This window comes from Ambystoma mexicanum, chromosome 1q, assembly GCF_040938575.1.
Source record: "Ambystoma mexicanum isolate Mex_15411 chromosome 1q, UKY_AmexF1_1, whole genome shotgun sequence".
Lineage (NCBI taxonomy): Eukaryota > Metazoa > Chordata > Amphibia > Caudata > Ambystomatidae > Ambystoma > Ambystoma mexicanum.
In genome coordinates this window covers 1,206,780,984-1,206,798,160 of record NC_090922.1, presented here as the reverse complement: position 1 = coordinate 1,206,798,160, position 17,177 = coordinate 1,206,780,984, and the positions used below count along the sequence as shown (strand labels likewise).

Genomic DNA, 17,177 nt, shown 5'->3' with positions numbered 1-17,177 from the left:
GGAACTGCCAGGAACAAATGCCTCAGCTACAGCTTTTCTTCATACTTAAGGTACTGTGCAAACGCGGTGTGGAAATCTTTTCTGCCGCAGTGAAAGTTTGTGAAACTTTCCCCACTTTGGAGTCTTGTCCGCTCCTAAACCTACATACAACTCTTTCTCTGGCAAGCTACTTCTACGAACATTAGCAAAGACTTAATCATTTACTCCCAAAACAGCGCTATCCTATCCTAGACACTGAACCATTGACTTTGGCCCAGGCCTATTGAATTGAATTGCCTGTTGTAGTGAACTGAAACTATTTGCCCTGCCTATGAAAGTAATTGTGCTTTCATTCTTTCAACCTTTGTCTTTCTACCCCTTTTGAAAGTTACTGAAGTGCCATGTTGCTCCCACTTCAGGAGAGCCTAACTTGTTCAGAAAAGTATTGGTTGTGTACTGTAGTGTATTATAGTGTGATATTGAGCTGCATCTTACTAGTGGAATGTTTTCCAACTAACTGTGTCAATAAATGTATATTCTTTTACAAAGAAACTTAGAATAGTGTTTGTTTGAATTACCGTGATTGCAAGTCCTTTGTGTAACATCTTGTACTGCTCACATCCCTTTTGAGATAAGTCTGGCTGCCCAGCCACTGCTACCACATAACTGTAGTGCAGGCTCGCTCGATCATCACCAGCATTGAAGAGGCACCGGGCCTTGTTGAGGGTCCTGGACCTGAAGTCTTCCCAGCGCTTACGGACATGTCGGTAGTCGCAGGGTGCCACCCCCTCCACGTTGATGTCACCAACAATGTCCACCCAGATCTTACTCCGTCCTTCCTTTTCGAGTCGCGATGGTCCAGGGAAGAGGGCATCATAATGCCCCAGGACTTGCTCCACCAGGATGCCAACTTCTGTGGAAGAGAAGCGGACAGCCCTCTGCCTCTCTGCCGGGGGGTTGCCACTTGCCTCGGATGAAGATGGCAGGTGTGGGTGGGCAGGTGGTCCTGGGGCTGGGCTGTGGAGAGATGGAATGGCAGTCGGGAGTCTTTAGGATCAGCAGAGGTGTCACAGCAACAGGATCACTGGCAATGGCTTCAGAGCAGGCACCAAAATGCAGGGCACGTGGGCAGCAGGCACACAGTGTGGCCTGGCAGCAGCAGATGGCTCTAGGAGGCAGCTCAGAGCAGCTGGAGGCGGGTGAATGGCCTTGTGAGCAGGAGTGTGGGTCTTCCATGTTCTTTTGTGTAGCCGGCCGGAAACAGAGTGACTCTGCACATGCGGAAACAGCACGTTAGCGTGCAATCAGAGGAAAGGCCCTAAGCGCATAAGTTACATGATTCACGCTGGATGTTGGTCGTTGCCATTCAGTATGGGTTAAAGGTCCGCTTAGGACAACAGTGCGTTTCGTGGAGACACGTGTGAGATTCATATTTTTGTGGGTTCACACGCAAATTGTTCACTACTGTGGCAGTGCGTACTTCTTGTTTTGGCAGGGGAGTTGCATGCGCGTGGAAGTTTTCTTATTTTTGAGGCAGACAGTGAGTCGCGCACGCATTTTTCCCCACTGTGGTTGCCCCTGTGTGTCACGTACCCCATTTTCAAGGTCATAGTAGCCTATGTGTTCCTCGCGTACGCATATTTTGTGTTTCTGGGTTCCACAGCGTATGGCGGGATATTTTTTCAAGACATGTGGGCTACCGATGGGTTTGCATACACGTTTTTTCTTGTTTTTGGAGTACGTGAGCGTTGAGTGAACCATTATTTTTCCCCCAGGGGTCACATATAGCCTTGTTGGAGCACAGTGGTAAGTTTTCCATCACGTACCCTGCCCCCTCACTCCAATTGTCCAGGAAAATTGTTGCCTGCACCTCCTATTGCGCTAGTCCATCAGTGCCATGATTGGGAGGGCAACAGGTAGTAAGGGAGGCAATGCAGGGCAATCTCAGAGATGGCTGCGGTGGGCGAGGTGGCCAGGGTGGCCAAGGTGGGCGATGTGGCCAAGGTGGGCGACGTGGGCAGGGTGTCCAGGCCCATGCAGGGATAGCCATGCCCCCCACCCAAGCGGGTCAGGGAGATGCAGCTGCTGCTGGCATCCCCAGCACCCGTCACACCCGACAAGCAGTGCCATCTGATGTCCCTAGCAGCCAGGGTGTGGAAGCTACAGGGGCAGCTGAAGCTACCACCACCCAGGCTCTGGGTCAGCCAGCCCGGACTGCAGTGGTCCTGGAACAGGCACATGGTGACTCAATGGCCGATTTCCATGTCCGGAAGGCCAAGGCACGTGTGGGGCAAGTTGCTGTACCAGGACACCTGGATCTGGAGCAGCAGTGTCATCTGCTGTCCCGAACAGCCAGGGTGTGGAAGCTGCAGGGGCAGCTGCAGCTACCACCACCCCTTCTCTGGGTCACCATCCAGGACTGGATTGGTCCTGGCCCTTGTCACCAAGGCAGGTGTGGCGCAGGGTCCTGGCAACAGCACCCAGCTGCCAATACCTTCAGTCCGACCTTCAGTTTTCACATCATTGCCTGATTCCATTGGCCAGTCCACCTGCACCTCAGCCCCTACTGACCAGAGCGGCACAAGCCACTCGGGGTCTGCACCACCTCGCAAGAGGACGAAGCGTGCTCCAGCGGTACAGGCTGGTACGCCAGACACGGCTCAGGCATCCCACACGTCAAGGAAGAGGAGTTTCTGTGATAAGGAACTGGACACACTTGTGGACTACGTGTTGGTTCACGGCCGTCATTGTGTTTACACAGTTGCATAGTAAATTACATTTAAATCTGTTTATAACATATACTTTTTGCTTCCTCAATATTAACCCCGAGGTACATTCAGAATTTCACCAAACAGGCCAGTTAATAGAGAGCACAAGTGTTCAATTATGAAAAATGAAATGAGCCTTTCCATTAAATGTCAATTTGGCTGTTGAAAATAAATGCTCTTTTCCCTCATATGAATGTCAGACTCGGTTTCACCTGGATTCCTCAATCACAGTCTCATGTTGCATAAAGATATTTTACACACTGCTATCTGTCTCTTTAAGTAGAAAGTGTAGCTTTTCATATTTTATGAAAACAGCATTTCTTTGCTTTTGTCATGCATTGGGCACATCTAGAAATTTTAAGTTTTCAGGCACATTTTCCTTCACTCGAGCGCCTGTTCATTTTGTTAAAGTTGAAAGAGGCCCATTTCTGTTCCTGTCCAAGGCCTTAAGTCAGAAAAAGAAGTGTTTTGGGACTGGCCTGCTTTTTCTAATGGGTAGCACTAGTCAGCTTCACTCTTAAATAATGGCCTCTTTATTTCCGACATTCAGGGGCTATATTTTACCCCACAGTATTCTTTTAAATTGTATTTTTATCAATATCTAATAATTGTGCTAGCTATTTTATCTTATTTTTACATATCATACCAAATCTGCATCGATCTTTCAAGCTAATATTGTCCAATTCATAAATAAAACAATTTAAAAAAAGAATTATCCTATATTGGGCTTATATAATTTACCATTTTTTGGTAACCTTTTGGCTTTGTTAATAGATTTTTATTTGGCACGTTTCATCCCACATGGACAAATGTGCCCTCTATAGTTTAAAATAAAGCTTGCTTACTTTTTGTATCCATTTGTTTTCATGTGCACAATAGATATACGCAGAAAGGGTGGTGAGCCGCTCGGCAGAAGAGTTGTAGGGCCTCATTATGAGTTTGGCGGTAACCATGCCTGAAATTCCGGCAGGTTACCACCGGGCTCGTATTACCATTCCACCTCCGTGATTCCCAGAATTACCGGGGCATTAGGACCCTGGTGACCCGGGAATTCCGGAGACGGAATTCGGTAAATCCCCATTCCCACAGGACTCAATGGGAATGGGGCAGTGGAAACAACGGCACCATCGCGTGATGGTGCAGGTGTATCCATGTCCGCCTGCAGGCGGGTGATGTTAAACCCGCCAGGTCAGACCTGGCGGGAATGACACCTCCCACCTGCAGAACTCGAGATCACCCGGTCTGGAAACAACAGTGGCAACGGGTTTGCCGCCACCGTTCTTTCCAGACCGGGTGTCTCGTAATGAGGCCTGTAGTCTTTTTCAAAGGAGCTTTCCTTTAATAAAGATATTATCACAAAATCCCTGGTATATGACAAGGACTACCAACCAACATGTTTTACCCGAATAACTATGCTTTTCTCGGGGGGGGGGGGGGAGTTCAGGGGGGGAACGTTAGTTGAACCTCCACGCCATTTCCCAGAGAGTTTCTGTGCACAGCAGCTTTTTTTCTTATATAGTTGGGAATGCTTGTTCACACATAGTACTTGCCATACATTGATGCAGCACCTGTTCGGCATAAGTGAGAAGCTGTGTACATGGTAGCTGGTCAAGCATACACTATTGCAACAAATGATGTCACAATAAGCATGCACAAAGGTTGTTCTTTTAGAGTTTTATAACGTGACAAAGAGGACATATATAGTGAATTCTGAGCACTTGCATACAGGGACGTAATTTCGAGGTTGTTAGGGGTCGCAGAGGTGTCCTTGTGACCACTGGCTTAGTCTTTGCAACCCCTACTTATATTGAAAAAAATGGAAGTTCCAAGCTTTCATTTTTTTCAATAAAGGTGGCTTCTTGGGCTGTGCCGCGACTGCAGGCGCCACAGGGACTTGTGCTGTTTTCAAGAGCTCTGTAAGCAACCACGAAAAGTTACAGATTTCTTGAACGCACGGAAGTGGACCCAGCATGCTCCTTCCCATGACTTTGCTTGAAACAGGATCTGGGGCAAAGCAGTAGGAGTGGCAGCAGATTTAGCAGTCCAGGTTCCAGGGTGCTTGCCATCGGGATGCATTCAGCATTTCTTTTTAACATTTACATTCCAACATGTGATGCTCAACTTCAAGGAAGTTTCTCTTCCTGTTGGCAACAGGAAGGCTAACACCTTCTAAACGTAAGGTGGGCTGTGCAATGTGCATGGAGAGCAATGGAAGAGATAAGGTATAACAAGGTACAGCAAGACACAGCGAAGATATATTTACAAGTGTCTGGCTCGTTTTAATCAATGCAAGGCTCGGCTCTGACTCTCTAGATTATACATCTGGCCCAACAAGGAATTTAGCTAGAAAACAAGCTTTATGACTTCATTTGCATAAGTTTAACACCCTTGGGAAGAGGTGGTGTATTTTTATCGCCCGCATGGAACTAGGGACCGGCCTCACTGTGAGCCAAGAGGCCCAGGGGTGCGAGGTGCGGCGAGCCTTCAAGTGTTGGGAGCCGGCGGCGGTGTGGGTCTCCAGGATGGGCGGTGACCTCACAGCACAGAGAGTGACTCCGCAGCCATGAGGCCCGGCTGCCTCTGCAAGATAGACATGGGGGCTTCTGAGGAGAGAGGCTTGTTTGTGAACCCTGTGTCATAATAGGGGGGCCGCCGTGGCCCTTGGAATGCCCTAGATGTTGTTGGCCCTTGGAGCCCCCTAGAGATGACCACCCTCTGGCCCTCGCAACCTCGTGGATGTTGGTAGGTTAGTATACGTGAGGGGTAGTAGTGGCATATATATATATTTAGGGTGTCGGTAAGGCTATAAATAAGCACTAATGGTATTTTCTAGGTGGGGAGAAAGGGGAGGACATGCCTGAGGGGACATGATATGCTTGTGAGGATAGGCGATGTGTCCTTGATAAAAGGTATCTAGTCTTAATTTGGGAGGGAATCAAGGACATGCCAAAAGGAGAGAGTGAAGATTGCTAAAATGTACCTGAAGGGGCAGGAGGTTTGCTTAAAACATACCAGAGGGGGTTGCTGCTGTCCTGGAATGGGCCAGGCATGTCTCCAGGACCACTACAAAGTCAGAGTTCCACTTTCTGACTTGGTGCTGCAAATTGTTTCAGCGCTGACCTCGAAACTTCACTTCTACTTTGCGGTCAGTACAGCAGTGCATTAAGCAGCCAGGCTCTTCTTGGCAGATAACTGCTGATATGAAGTGGATACACAAAGTGAATAAGTCTGCGTGAGTTGTGATCAGTGCTGTATGGAATATTGGATGTTTACTTTGGAATAGAGGTGCTGTTGACATCATTGATGCTGGATCAAAGAATTTGAAAAGGGAGATCAGCGCTTTTTGTGCTGAAGTGGATGCACCATGTGAACGGTGTCTGCGTCAATGACTACAAATGAAATGAGTCTGAAAAGGTGCAGTCTTTGCAAGTGCATATATTTCTCATTTTATCTATTTTAGTAAAGGCACCGATTGGTGCAGTGTTTTCTTATAGAGAGTCTGTTTGAACTGTCAACATTCACGGTGGTTTGGCAGGCGAGTATGCTTGGGGGTTACAATCGTCATAGTAAATCGGCTTGCCATTTAACCCTGCGGAGAATTAGTCCCGTTGGCAATGCACTAAATGATATGGGACTGGAAGTCATTACCAACATTGACAGCTCTCTGGCGACTGCAAAGTGCGGACAGCACGGAAACCTTTGTTCTGTTAAAACGTGTCTTTCACCTTTCGGAAAGCAGCCGTTTTCAAATCATAAGTGTACTTGCGTGTCTAGACTGGCCTACATTGGAGACAGTTTGCACATGTTTTCTTATTATGGCATTGCATTTTTAATGGCAAAGCCAACAGGCGTGTGCTATGTGGGCTTAAGGATATACTGGCAGAGCCAGCTTGGACATGTTTTCATATAGTATCATTACTGTCATTAAAGCCAACATGATTATGTTCATATACAGGAACAAAGCACATATTAGTGCAGCCACCATGGACCACACAACTGCGTGTGAGGAATGTGGGCTTGTGGCAGGCTTTGGCTCATTATGTTGGATCAGTCTCCATGTGGCCTGGAGCCTAAGGGAAGCAAGAATGAAGGTCGTCTCATGCATGCCTAGCCACACTCAATATGTGGGAACTGTCTAACAAATGAAAATGCTTCAGAAAACATCCAACACCTGTAAATATATATAACCTGCTCCAATCTAGGTTTTATTTTTTTTTATTTTGCATATCCCTATGGGATGACTGTAGATTTGCTTGGTTCTAGCTCAGTTTCTAAGGGTTGAATTTGTTGACACACTTTCTTTCATTTCATGCAACAGCCACATGTAGTTTCTTTCCATTGCATGGCATCATTTAGCCTTGGGCATCTGCTTACATTCACAGTAATTTCGTAATCTGGGCCTATACACACACTGATATTAACTCTACATATGGTGATCCATTCTTGTATGAAATGTATATCATACCACAGTGATATTGTAACCATATTTTTCTTGGTGTACTGAGGAACAATGCTATGTGACGCCACTTCCTGTTTTGTCAAGGGGTCAAAGGTTGTGTTCCATCACTTCCTGTGATGTCATCAGAGGGCAATGGTCGCGAGATGTCACTTCTGCTACCCTGGCATTTTGGAGAAATGCCGTCCCTGCTAGCATATAAAAAACATTTGCATACAGGAAAGTAGTAGGTAAAGTAGGAGAGTTAGTGAGTCAAAGGACTTGAGAACAGTATGAGGTCACGTTGTTGTTTGTCGGTGTTGGTCAGAGCAACCAGACGATCCTCTGAACTGGATAAGGAGTACCGAGAAGGGTAGACTGATCACATGTGATGGGAAGGTTAGGTGATAAGAAGACTGGCCTGGGTTAGAGAGGACTCAGCGGGCGGGGCTGCCAAAATTGACTGTGAGCAGAGGCTAAACAACTTGGATGTCAAACAGAGGATACTAAAGTGACATGTGTCATGTTTCTATCCAATTCCAAATTCCAAATACAGAAAAAAGAAAACTACAGACATTAATAGTATTACTGTTTTTGTTTATTTGCATTCTTAGTGATACTGCAATTTAGGGAAGTGTGTCACGTAAGAACGGGACTTCTGATTAAATCATTTAAGAAACTTGAGAAAGCCAAGTAAGAACACACAACATACTGAGAATACTGTACCTTGTGGATCACTGTCCTTGACTTCCAGGAGCTGAGGCGCACTGAATGGCCTGATAACTGGTTTGTACGAAAGAATGTCCCTAGGACTGGCGGTTCGGGGAGTAAGTGGCCCACACAGGGATCTAAAAGTAAACATATATTATTTGCAAAACAGAGTTTAATATATTTTATTACGTATATGGCATTACCAATTATTTAAAAGAGAATTTAGCGTACAGAATTTAAACGTATTGAGTGACTTAGAAAAGGCCAGTAAAGTGGCTTAATTGGTCCATTAAATTGTGTAAAGAATGGTAAGAAAAGGTCCTCAGTAACTTCGGTTTTCAGGATGGGATTCAGTTTTTCCAGCATTTTCATCTTACTCCTGTAACATCGAATTCATCACATTGCACTCCTACTGTTCACGTATTTTGATATACAGCTCAAGCTGAAATGGAACTCTAATAGAGCACTGATTGGCTTCTGAACCTTCTTTCACTGTAATCATTTTGATAACTATGTTTCCATGTTGCTTTTCGCCTGTAATTTCTTTTAAAATTATTGTTGGTAACAGTGTGCTTCATAAACAAATCAACACATATCAATGATTGAAAAATACAATGAATAACTAGCACATTCTAAAGACATCTCTTAGGTGTCAGAAAATAACCATAATATTAATGATGTGAAGTAAAGGGAAAGTGCAGAAACGTGTGTATAGTCATGTATGAATGCGTGTACAATTTTTTTTGCATGCCACCCTTGCTGGGATTCAACAGAGGGTTGTACAACTTATGAGCGACTTGGCAAAAGTAAACATTGGTGCGATGGGATCCCTGGACGGTGGTTGGAGCCAAGCAGACTGGTGCGGGAGTGGCGAGAGCGCTAGCAGAGGAACTGTGAACAGTACACTTTCCAGTTCTTTCCTGAGCTGCAGGAGCGTTGGAGCTGTGCCCATGTCTGGTGGGATGTTGTTCCACACTGTGTTCGTAACAAGGGAAGGCCTGTTTCCTAGTGTTTTCTTTCCAGCACTGCAGAAGTCGTCAAGTCAAAATGACATTTATGAGAAGAAGCACATCATACATTTTTGTTCTTCTCATAACTTGCGTATTTAAAACTCCATAAAGTGTCAAACATTCCAGAAAATTCCCAAGATCAAACTTCAAATAAAATGCAAAACGTGCTGTGTAGGATCTGGCAAAGAATTAACCAGCATTGGGCAGCAAGTCCTTATTCATGATACAACATTATGTCAGAAATAATATAATGTCACATTTTCATATAGCGCATCATGCCGGATTACCCTTACTTCTATTGCTGTGATACAGGTTTTATTACCCAATTCATGGTGCACAAAGATTGGTACATGAATAGCTGCCGAGCACTAGATCTTTCTACTGCAGCCTCATACATTTCGGAAAAATGTACAAAACATGCTCATGTGAACACGGCGACACTTGGAAGAAGCACATAAGTGATGTATAGTAGCTGCACGTGTATTCATTTAGCATATCTGCCAAAATTAGTTTTCTGAGGGGTGTATCATAAGGTGGAACGGTGCAAGGTGAAGACAATACAAATGTTGGTGAACAACCAATTTGCAAATGCATTTCCTACACTTGCACACAGCTAATGTCTCCTCGGCATAACCCCTACTACATGCGTCTTCTATTAAAGTGCGTCCGGTTATGCTGGTTACTTTCCACTCAGCGGTCACACATGCAGCCAATATCGTCAAACTCATAACCAACATCGATTCGATGCCCTTTTCATTACTGAAATATGGTTTACACCCTCCTCCCCCTAAGTCTTTGATGTCCTCCTATCCCACATACTGACTGCACACGAAACACTGGAGTTGGGGAGCTGTTATCCATAAAATCGACTGGCCCTGCATGGTAATCCTAACTCCCACACACAGCTCTTTTCAATCCCTGCCATGCCGCTTCTCCGCCTCAAACAATGACTCCGTTGCATTCAACCTTATTTATAGGCAACCTCTGTGGTAACTTCATCAATGACCATTCTAACTTTATCTCCTCTGCAACAGCTTCCTACTCCAATAACATCCCTTAGTCCCAACCAGCAAAACACCTATTGTCTCCCTATCCTCTGTAACTCCATGGACCTTAAACAGATTGAACTCTCCTCCACGTATTTGTCAAAGGTCACACGCTCGATATTCACCTCCTGCCCTATCCGGCCATGCACAAACACCCTCCTCAACGACTGGATTGACCGTACAGCAATCCCCCTTCTCATTTCACACACAAGGCTGCCCCACAATGGGCAAGCCAAACTCCCTGTTCGTGAGTGCTGAAACTTCAAGAATGTTCCGCTTGACACACTAGAGGCAATGTTCACAACATTCCCCACCACAGGAAATGGCTTAGCCCTTTTGGATACATTCGGTGCATCTGCGGAATTGCTCCTAAGTACCTAAAGGCCTGGGTGGTATTGTACACCCCAAGCAGAACGTTGCGCTCCTCATCCAACTCTTTGCTTGATTGACCAACTTTCAAGCATTCAAGGGACGGAGGTAGATCGTTCCGGTTAGAACGGCAAGAACTTGGAACTACCTGTCACTTGCCCCTTTGAAGCAAACCTGGGTCTGTTTAGGAAATCCCTGAAAACGTTCCTGTTCAAGCAAGTTTTCAATTAGTGTTCCATCTGCTGATAAGGTTTTCGCTGTCCTGTCTTTGATGGTCGTTCCCTGTGTGTAAGCGTGCGTCCCAATGCCCCCGGGCTACTGGTGCGATATAAACAAATAAAAAAATGAACAAATAAATAAATGTAACCACATGCCAAAGAACTAGTGGATGACCATGCACCTCTAAAGTATAGTCAGACCAAAAGCAAAGCATCTGCCCCCTAGTACACAGCCAAGCTTGCCAAAAACAAATGCTCTACCAGATGCTTTGAAAAGAGGTGGTGCAAGGACCGCAAGCTAGAGGAGGTTTTATCCTTCAAATCCCTGTATACCCAATGCAGAAACTTCAACTCTGAGGCTAAGTCGGCTTACTACACTTCCACCATTGAGGCAGCCATGAACAGGAGCAAAGCTGTATTTGAAGTAGTCATGCACTGCTCCAAGCCCACATCTGTCCAGAGGTCCTGGCTTCACAAGAGAAATGCAATGGAATAAACACCACCTTTATTAAACAAACTTGATCAAATGAGGAGGTCGCATTGATGCCTCAAAAGCAGATGGTGCCCTGCTATCCATCCCACCAGGCACTACCCTCCACTGCGCAGGTCACGGTCTTTCAGCTGTTCAATATATGCGAGGCTCACCCTTTCATTCAATGCCACTAAACTTCTCATTTCTTCTATTGTCTTGTCTAGACTACTGTTCTGCTCTATTTATAGATCTACAGGCTTACTGCCTGTCCGGATTATGTTCGGTCTAAAACTCTTCAATTCCTACCCTTTTTCTCCTTCCCCCTCATGCCTCTATTTCTAATGTATTACATTCTATTGTCTGATTATCCTTGAATCCTGCTTGTTGTTCCACTTTCTGTGCAATTATTTTAAACAGGCACATGCCGTGGCTCCCCGTTACTTAGCCTCTTTCACTTCTGTCTATGTTGCTACCTGCTCTCTATGTTCTGAATCTCTCATTCTCCTCATATCATCCAAACCTCCCTGTGCAAACCTCCCGCTTCTGAACTTTCTCCCTGCTTGCAACCAAGTTCTGGAATGATTTATCAATTTCTGTCTGCTCCTCTATCCTCTATCCTCTATCCTCTATCCTCTATCCTCTATCCTCTATCCTCTATCCTCTATCCTCTATCCTCCTTTGGCTCTAAACCAAAGCTCATTTACTGAGTATGAATGATTAATTCTGCTATATTGATGGGTGGATCCGTGAGAAAAGTGAAAAAGCAAGCCCTTTTATATGATTTAATGTCATGTTTAAATGTAAGATATGGATATGTCACCTCTGTGTATATTACATATATTATTCCACCATGTATTAATTGTAATATTTTGAAAGTGTTTCCAATTAGTTGCAATACCTTGAAAGTACAAATACATCAAAAAGGGCTAAGCTCCTATTATCCGTCTCAGAACTAAAAGCTAACCTACTCAACAAAATATTTTTTAAAACCGGGGGAACATTCATCTTGAAAATACTTTACAATATCTTTCAAATTTAAATCCCAAGTGATCTAACAAATTAACATTCAAAGAACATATGTATGAATTTTAACGAATCTGGGCAATTCATCCCTTCTCCCCAAAGGGGAGTCATCTCCTGTGAGGCTAGGGAGGAATGACTTCTCTGCAAGACCCTCCTTTGAGGTCTGGGCAAGTAGGACCTCACTGGGAGTGCCTCCACTCTCGGGGACATGAACTCCCCGCCTGATAAGTACCTCTATGTCCGGAATGCAGTGTCTGCCTACATGGAACTTTGAAAAACGTTTTTTACTCCTGTTTTGATTCTACCAACCAGTGAGATTCCTTCTATCTCCTTAGCTTCAGGTAATGCTGGACTTATTCTGAGCACCACAATCAAAGAAAAAGGACACACCCTTTTTGTCTGTGATGGCATACATAAACCCAGGAGGAACTGTGAAGGAGAGGAACCTCTTACACAGGGAGGAGAGTGTTTCCTACACAGAGGTAAGCCTCTGTAAAGGAGACATCTGGAGGGGCAGAGCCATATTGGGCCACAGAGCCTGTGGTAGCATGGGGCGTGAGATCAATGCTAGCTGGATACTGGAAGGCTAGTGTCCTATCCAATCGAGAAGCCTAGGTCAGGTGGAGGGACAGAGATGGAGAACCAACCATTACTTCTGATGGGGCGACCACAGGGAAGCAGTGGTGGGCTTGGAGCCTGGTAACCGACACCAAGACCAGATCCGGGGAGAGTCCAGATCCCCAAACTCTACACCAGAAGGACATTAGCTGCAGAAACAAGCAACAACAGGGAAGTGAATGCTCCCACAGAGAGACTACCACTGAGTGGTACGAGCACTTTGAATCAAAGCTGGGAGAGCCAACAAGGTTACGGTTAACTGGGAAACCCGAGCGGGCTAGCACCCCCATGTGAATCAGAACCAGTGGGGTACGAACACTTCGAATCAGGGCTGGGAAAGCAGACGAGGATACGGGAACCTGAGAAACCCGAGCAGGCACGCGCCCCATGTGAATCAGATTGAAATAGTTATGAGCACTATGCATCCAGGCTGGAAAGGGAAAAAAAGGTTACAGGACTTTGAGAAACCTGAACGAGCAAGCGCCCTATGTGACTCAGAGTGAAGTAGATACATTTTGCATCAAGGTTGGGAAATCTGACGAGGTTACAGGAGCTTGAGAGAACCGAGTCGGTGTTAGGCAAGATTGTATGCAGTACCCTTTGGGTGCACTACAACAACCCTGGCCTCCTCAGTTTCGTAGTGTGGCTGAGCAGCCAGACTTATCTCAAGAGGGGTCAATGTGCGCAGTAATGTTGTGACAGTTTCACAGTAACAATTATTCAAATAAATCGTACACTCAAGGTTTCAGCAATTATACATTCGTTTCACAGTCAGTTGTATAAGCCTTCTTGAGAAGGGAGCAACATATGTAACACTTATAATACAACTCAAAACACACTCTTAGTTTCTCTAAATCAGATGACACCAATTGGGGATGGCACACAGACACTTCCTACACACTCAGGTGACTTCAATAGCTAGGACACTGTGGACATTGATTTATCACTTGTACATTAAGAGCAATACTGAGTTTGGTGTAAAAGATAGAAGAGGGGAATAAAACAAACGTTAACAAATAATTCACAACTGGTAATTACTTTTGAAACCTTCCAATGCAGAGTAGAATTAGCCCTTTCCTGGGGGAAGTCCAATGCACAAAGTCAGAGGTAAAGAAGAGTCACTCAGGGAGCCAGGACAGCCAATGTTACTTGCAAAATCTCTAGGGGCGCTGAAGACCTTCTTTGCAGATAGGTTAAAAAGTCTTGCACAATGTTTTTAGAAAAGTTTGTAGAAGATAGAACACTTGAAGGGCCACAGGCTGAGAGGCGTATGAGGAGCAGAGCTATAGCAACTCTGAAAGGTAACCGAGACGGGTCTCACCTGAGAGCAAGCAAGGCTACACAACAAGTGGTAAGTTCTCTTAGACTTGACAGTACCTCTGCTTAGAAGAAATGGTTCCAGCTCGCTTCTGTTCCTGTACAGCTATGCATATCCTGTTGTTCCTGAGCCTCAGTCGTGGGGACAAGAGGGAGGACGTCTGGGGACTCCTGCTCTCCAATGGGAAGGTCAGTGGCAGCAATGGGCAAACTTTGATTCAGCAGTTCTTCAGTGTTTCAGCTCCTTCCGTCTGACAGCAAATAGCAACACTGCGGTTCTCGGATACCACTCAGGACTTTCCTCGCATCTGGGGTCCAGCACTCTGTTGAGGTGGCTCAGGTTTGGTCAGTCCTGCTTCAGGGAAGTCCAGAGGATCTTCCTGGCGCTCGGGTCTGACTTAATAGCAACACACAAATCTGGTTTTGCTCTCCCTAGCACTTTGGTTCCAGCAGCCACAGCAGTAGAAGTACAGCCAGCTCCAAGAGGATGTCCAGACGGGCTTACTTTGGAGTTGATTGGTCCCACCAACTCAAGGGGAGAAGTCTTGCTTGCAGGGCTTCTCTAGACGAGGCGAATTTGTAGATTCAGCAGAGTAGCAGGGCTTCACCGGGCAAACCAATGGTCCAGGAGTTGCAGCAGGTGGGTCTTCCAAGTTCTTTTTCGGATTCCTTCGTCCAGTGGTCGACTCAGCCTTCCAAGCCAAAAAGCCTTGCCTTTTATGCAGGTTTCTCCCATTCATTCCAGCCTAGCTGTCAATCACACAGCAAGGTGGCTGTCCTTGCCGAACAGCCAGCCGGCCAATCACCTTTGGGTGCATTCCTGTAACCAAGGGGATTAAGCACAGAGAGTTTCGGGCACCTCCCTCACTTCCTGCCCCTTCCAGACATGCCAGAGGCGGCCTTCGCTCGTGAATCCCGCCAAAGACAAAATGAACAAAGGGACCAAACCTGGTTTGGCACACAATACATTTCAAGAAGGACCTTTCCAACAAGAAATGGCGAAAAAAGAAGACCAGGCCATTTTGAGAAAATGGGCACCAATGAGTGCCTTACTGCATCTGCGAACGCAGCCCGTGGTATAAACACGCAATGGTTGTAAAACGTAAACCACTACCACCAACCATTAATTGTAGAAAGGGTAACATAAAAATGTTACATGAGAAACTAGACACAGGGGATACGAAGTAACCCCTCCAGCACTCTATGGTAAGATAGTCTGTGCTGGGTCTAGAAAGTTACAAAATGTAAGTAAAGTCAATTTCACTTCACGGCTCTTGGAAACAGTAGTTTCACCAAGAGAAGGTATTTAAACCTTTGGGAAATCTAAGAGACTTCCCTCTGCCACTGCACTCAAGGTGCAGTGGGTCACAATGTAAAGATGATGCCTATCGAGTTTGTCAGACTCCAAAGTCAAAAGAAACAGAGTCCAAATCACAATAATAAATACATGAGAGGGTGAGAAAAAGGGCTCACTCTCTCCAGGTTAGAAATTAAAAGACCTAAAGTCCAGGAAAAGAGCTGGGGGTCTCTAAGGTAGAAGGGAATTAGCACATTTCTGAGAATTCAGCGCCATATGTGAATTACGTTGATTGAGAGGAAGCAAGTGTGCCAGAGGGCCATAGGACTTCAAGGAGTGCAAGAGCCTCAAAACTGTTATAAAGAGAACTGTGTTTAAAGGGAACCTGGAGAGGTTCTGAGAAAAATCATTGTTTTCCCAAGGAAGAGAGGACCATATGGATGATATTTTCTTTTGACCTGCAAAGTCTGCAGGAAAGTTGTGAACTGTTTTTATCATATTGACGAACTTGAAGCTGACAAACCATCCAAGTGATTGAGCCAGGCAGAAGCCGAAGATGGAGGTCACTGATCTGATATCTCATTTTAGGTAGGTTTTCCAAAGTGGTAGGGCCAGATTAGTTAGATAGGATTTTGGACTAAGGACTGTTTTCTTTTGACAAGCACCATTGGTTTTAGTTTCTAGCAGGGAACTTCCCTCAAAGAGATAAAGCAAGCTTGGAGTTTTCTTTTACTTTCAGGTAAGACCCTTGAAACATATCAGTCATTGATCTAAGTCCTTCTTCTGATTTGCCACAAATATGGAGACAGTAGTGGGATCTCAGTTGCCTGACACAAAGTCAGACCCTCATCTCCTGCATATGGCCAATCCCAATGACCGCCTTACACCTATTGGCCATTTGGAAATAAAACCTGTGTTATGGACAACCTCTACATGTACTACCATGGAGAAACCAGGACATATTGCCCTCTCCACCAAACTCCCTGTTGATTCTGAGGAGGAAGGCCTTGAATCTCCTCCCTCATAAATTGCTTCTGAAGAAGCTGTTGAGCCCAAAAGCAAGATGTCATCTCTTGTGGTACTCCTAGAATAGCTGATTGACAACCAGGCCTGGGTTGAAAAATGGCATCAGGACAGTCTCGACATCTAGAGGTAGGACAAGGCCATCGGGTTCTCCCTCATGGAGTTTTACAACCGCACCATGATGGAGGACCCAAGCGCGTTCTTTAACAACTTCGAGAGGCTAGCGGCATAATTCCAGTGGAATACAGCCCTGAAAATCTGTTATTTGGCAACTTTATTGAGGGGAGACCTACAGGTCTCATATCAAATTATCAACCTGCTAGGAAACACCCCCTTCTCAGAGGTAAAACGGGCCAAACCAAAGCATTATTTTGGCTAAAGTTCCATAATACCCACTTGCTACCCAACGAGAGCCCCATGGAATTAACCAGAACAATACAAAACGTCCTAGGACAATGGTTAGGGAAGAAAAGTCTACCGAGGTATCAGAAGCTATAGCCCTAGAGTAATTTATCCAAGTCTTACTTCCTTCCCTCCAACAAGCTATACTCCAGCAGCCCAAACCTTCTCTGGAGATGGCTATAGAAATAACAAGCCCACTCAGAGGCGTTTAAGTACTTTAAAACTACCAACAGACTGACAAAGCCCAGAAGGGACCTTGAACCACCTAAAAAAGCCCCGGTGTCGGAGAGCCATGAAAAACCAGAGAAACGTTCCGTAACAGACCCTAACCGAAGGATGAGACTATCCGGAGGCTTCTCGCTCTCCATAAAGTTCGATCCAAATTAACCTCAGAACACAACATGGGATGTCCAAAACCAATATTTCCTCCATTACCCATGGGTTTCTCCTGTGGAGAAAAGGGACATTTTGCATACCTCTGTCCAAATA

At 45.4% G+C, this 17,177-nt stretch overlaps 1 protein-coding gene across 1 annotated transcript in view; it reads right to left on the bottom strand.

Annotated features, from left to right (window-relative positions):
- C1QH1orf141 (chromosome 1q C1orf141 homolog) overlaps window positions 1–17,177 on the bottom strand; it is a 436,963-nt gene that overhangs the window by 246,420 nt on the left and 173,366 nt on the right. The window contains exon 4 of the mRNA XM_069641945.1: window positions 7,909–8,030. Within this exon, the coding sequence (XP_069498046.1) occupies window positions 7,909–8,030 (122 nt within the window). The remainder of the gene's footprint in view (window positions 1–7,908; window positions 8,031–17,177) is intronic.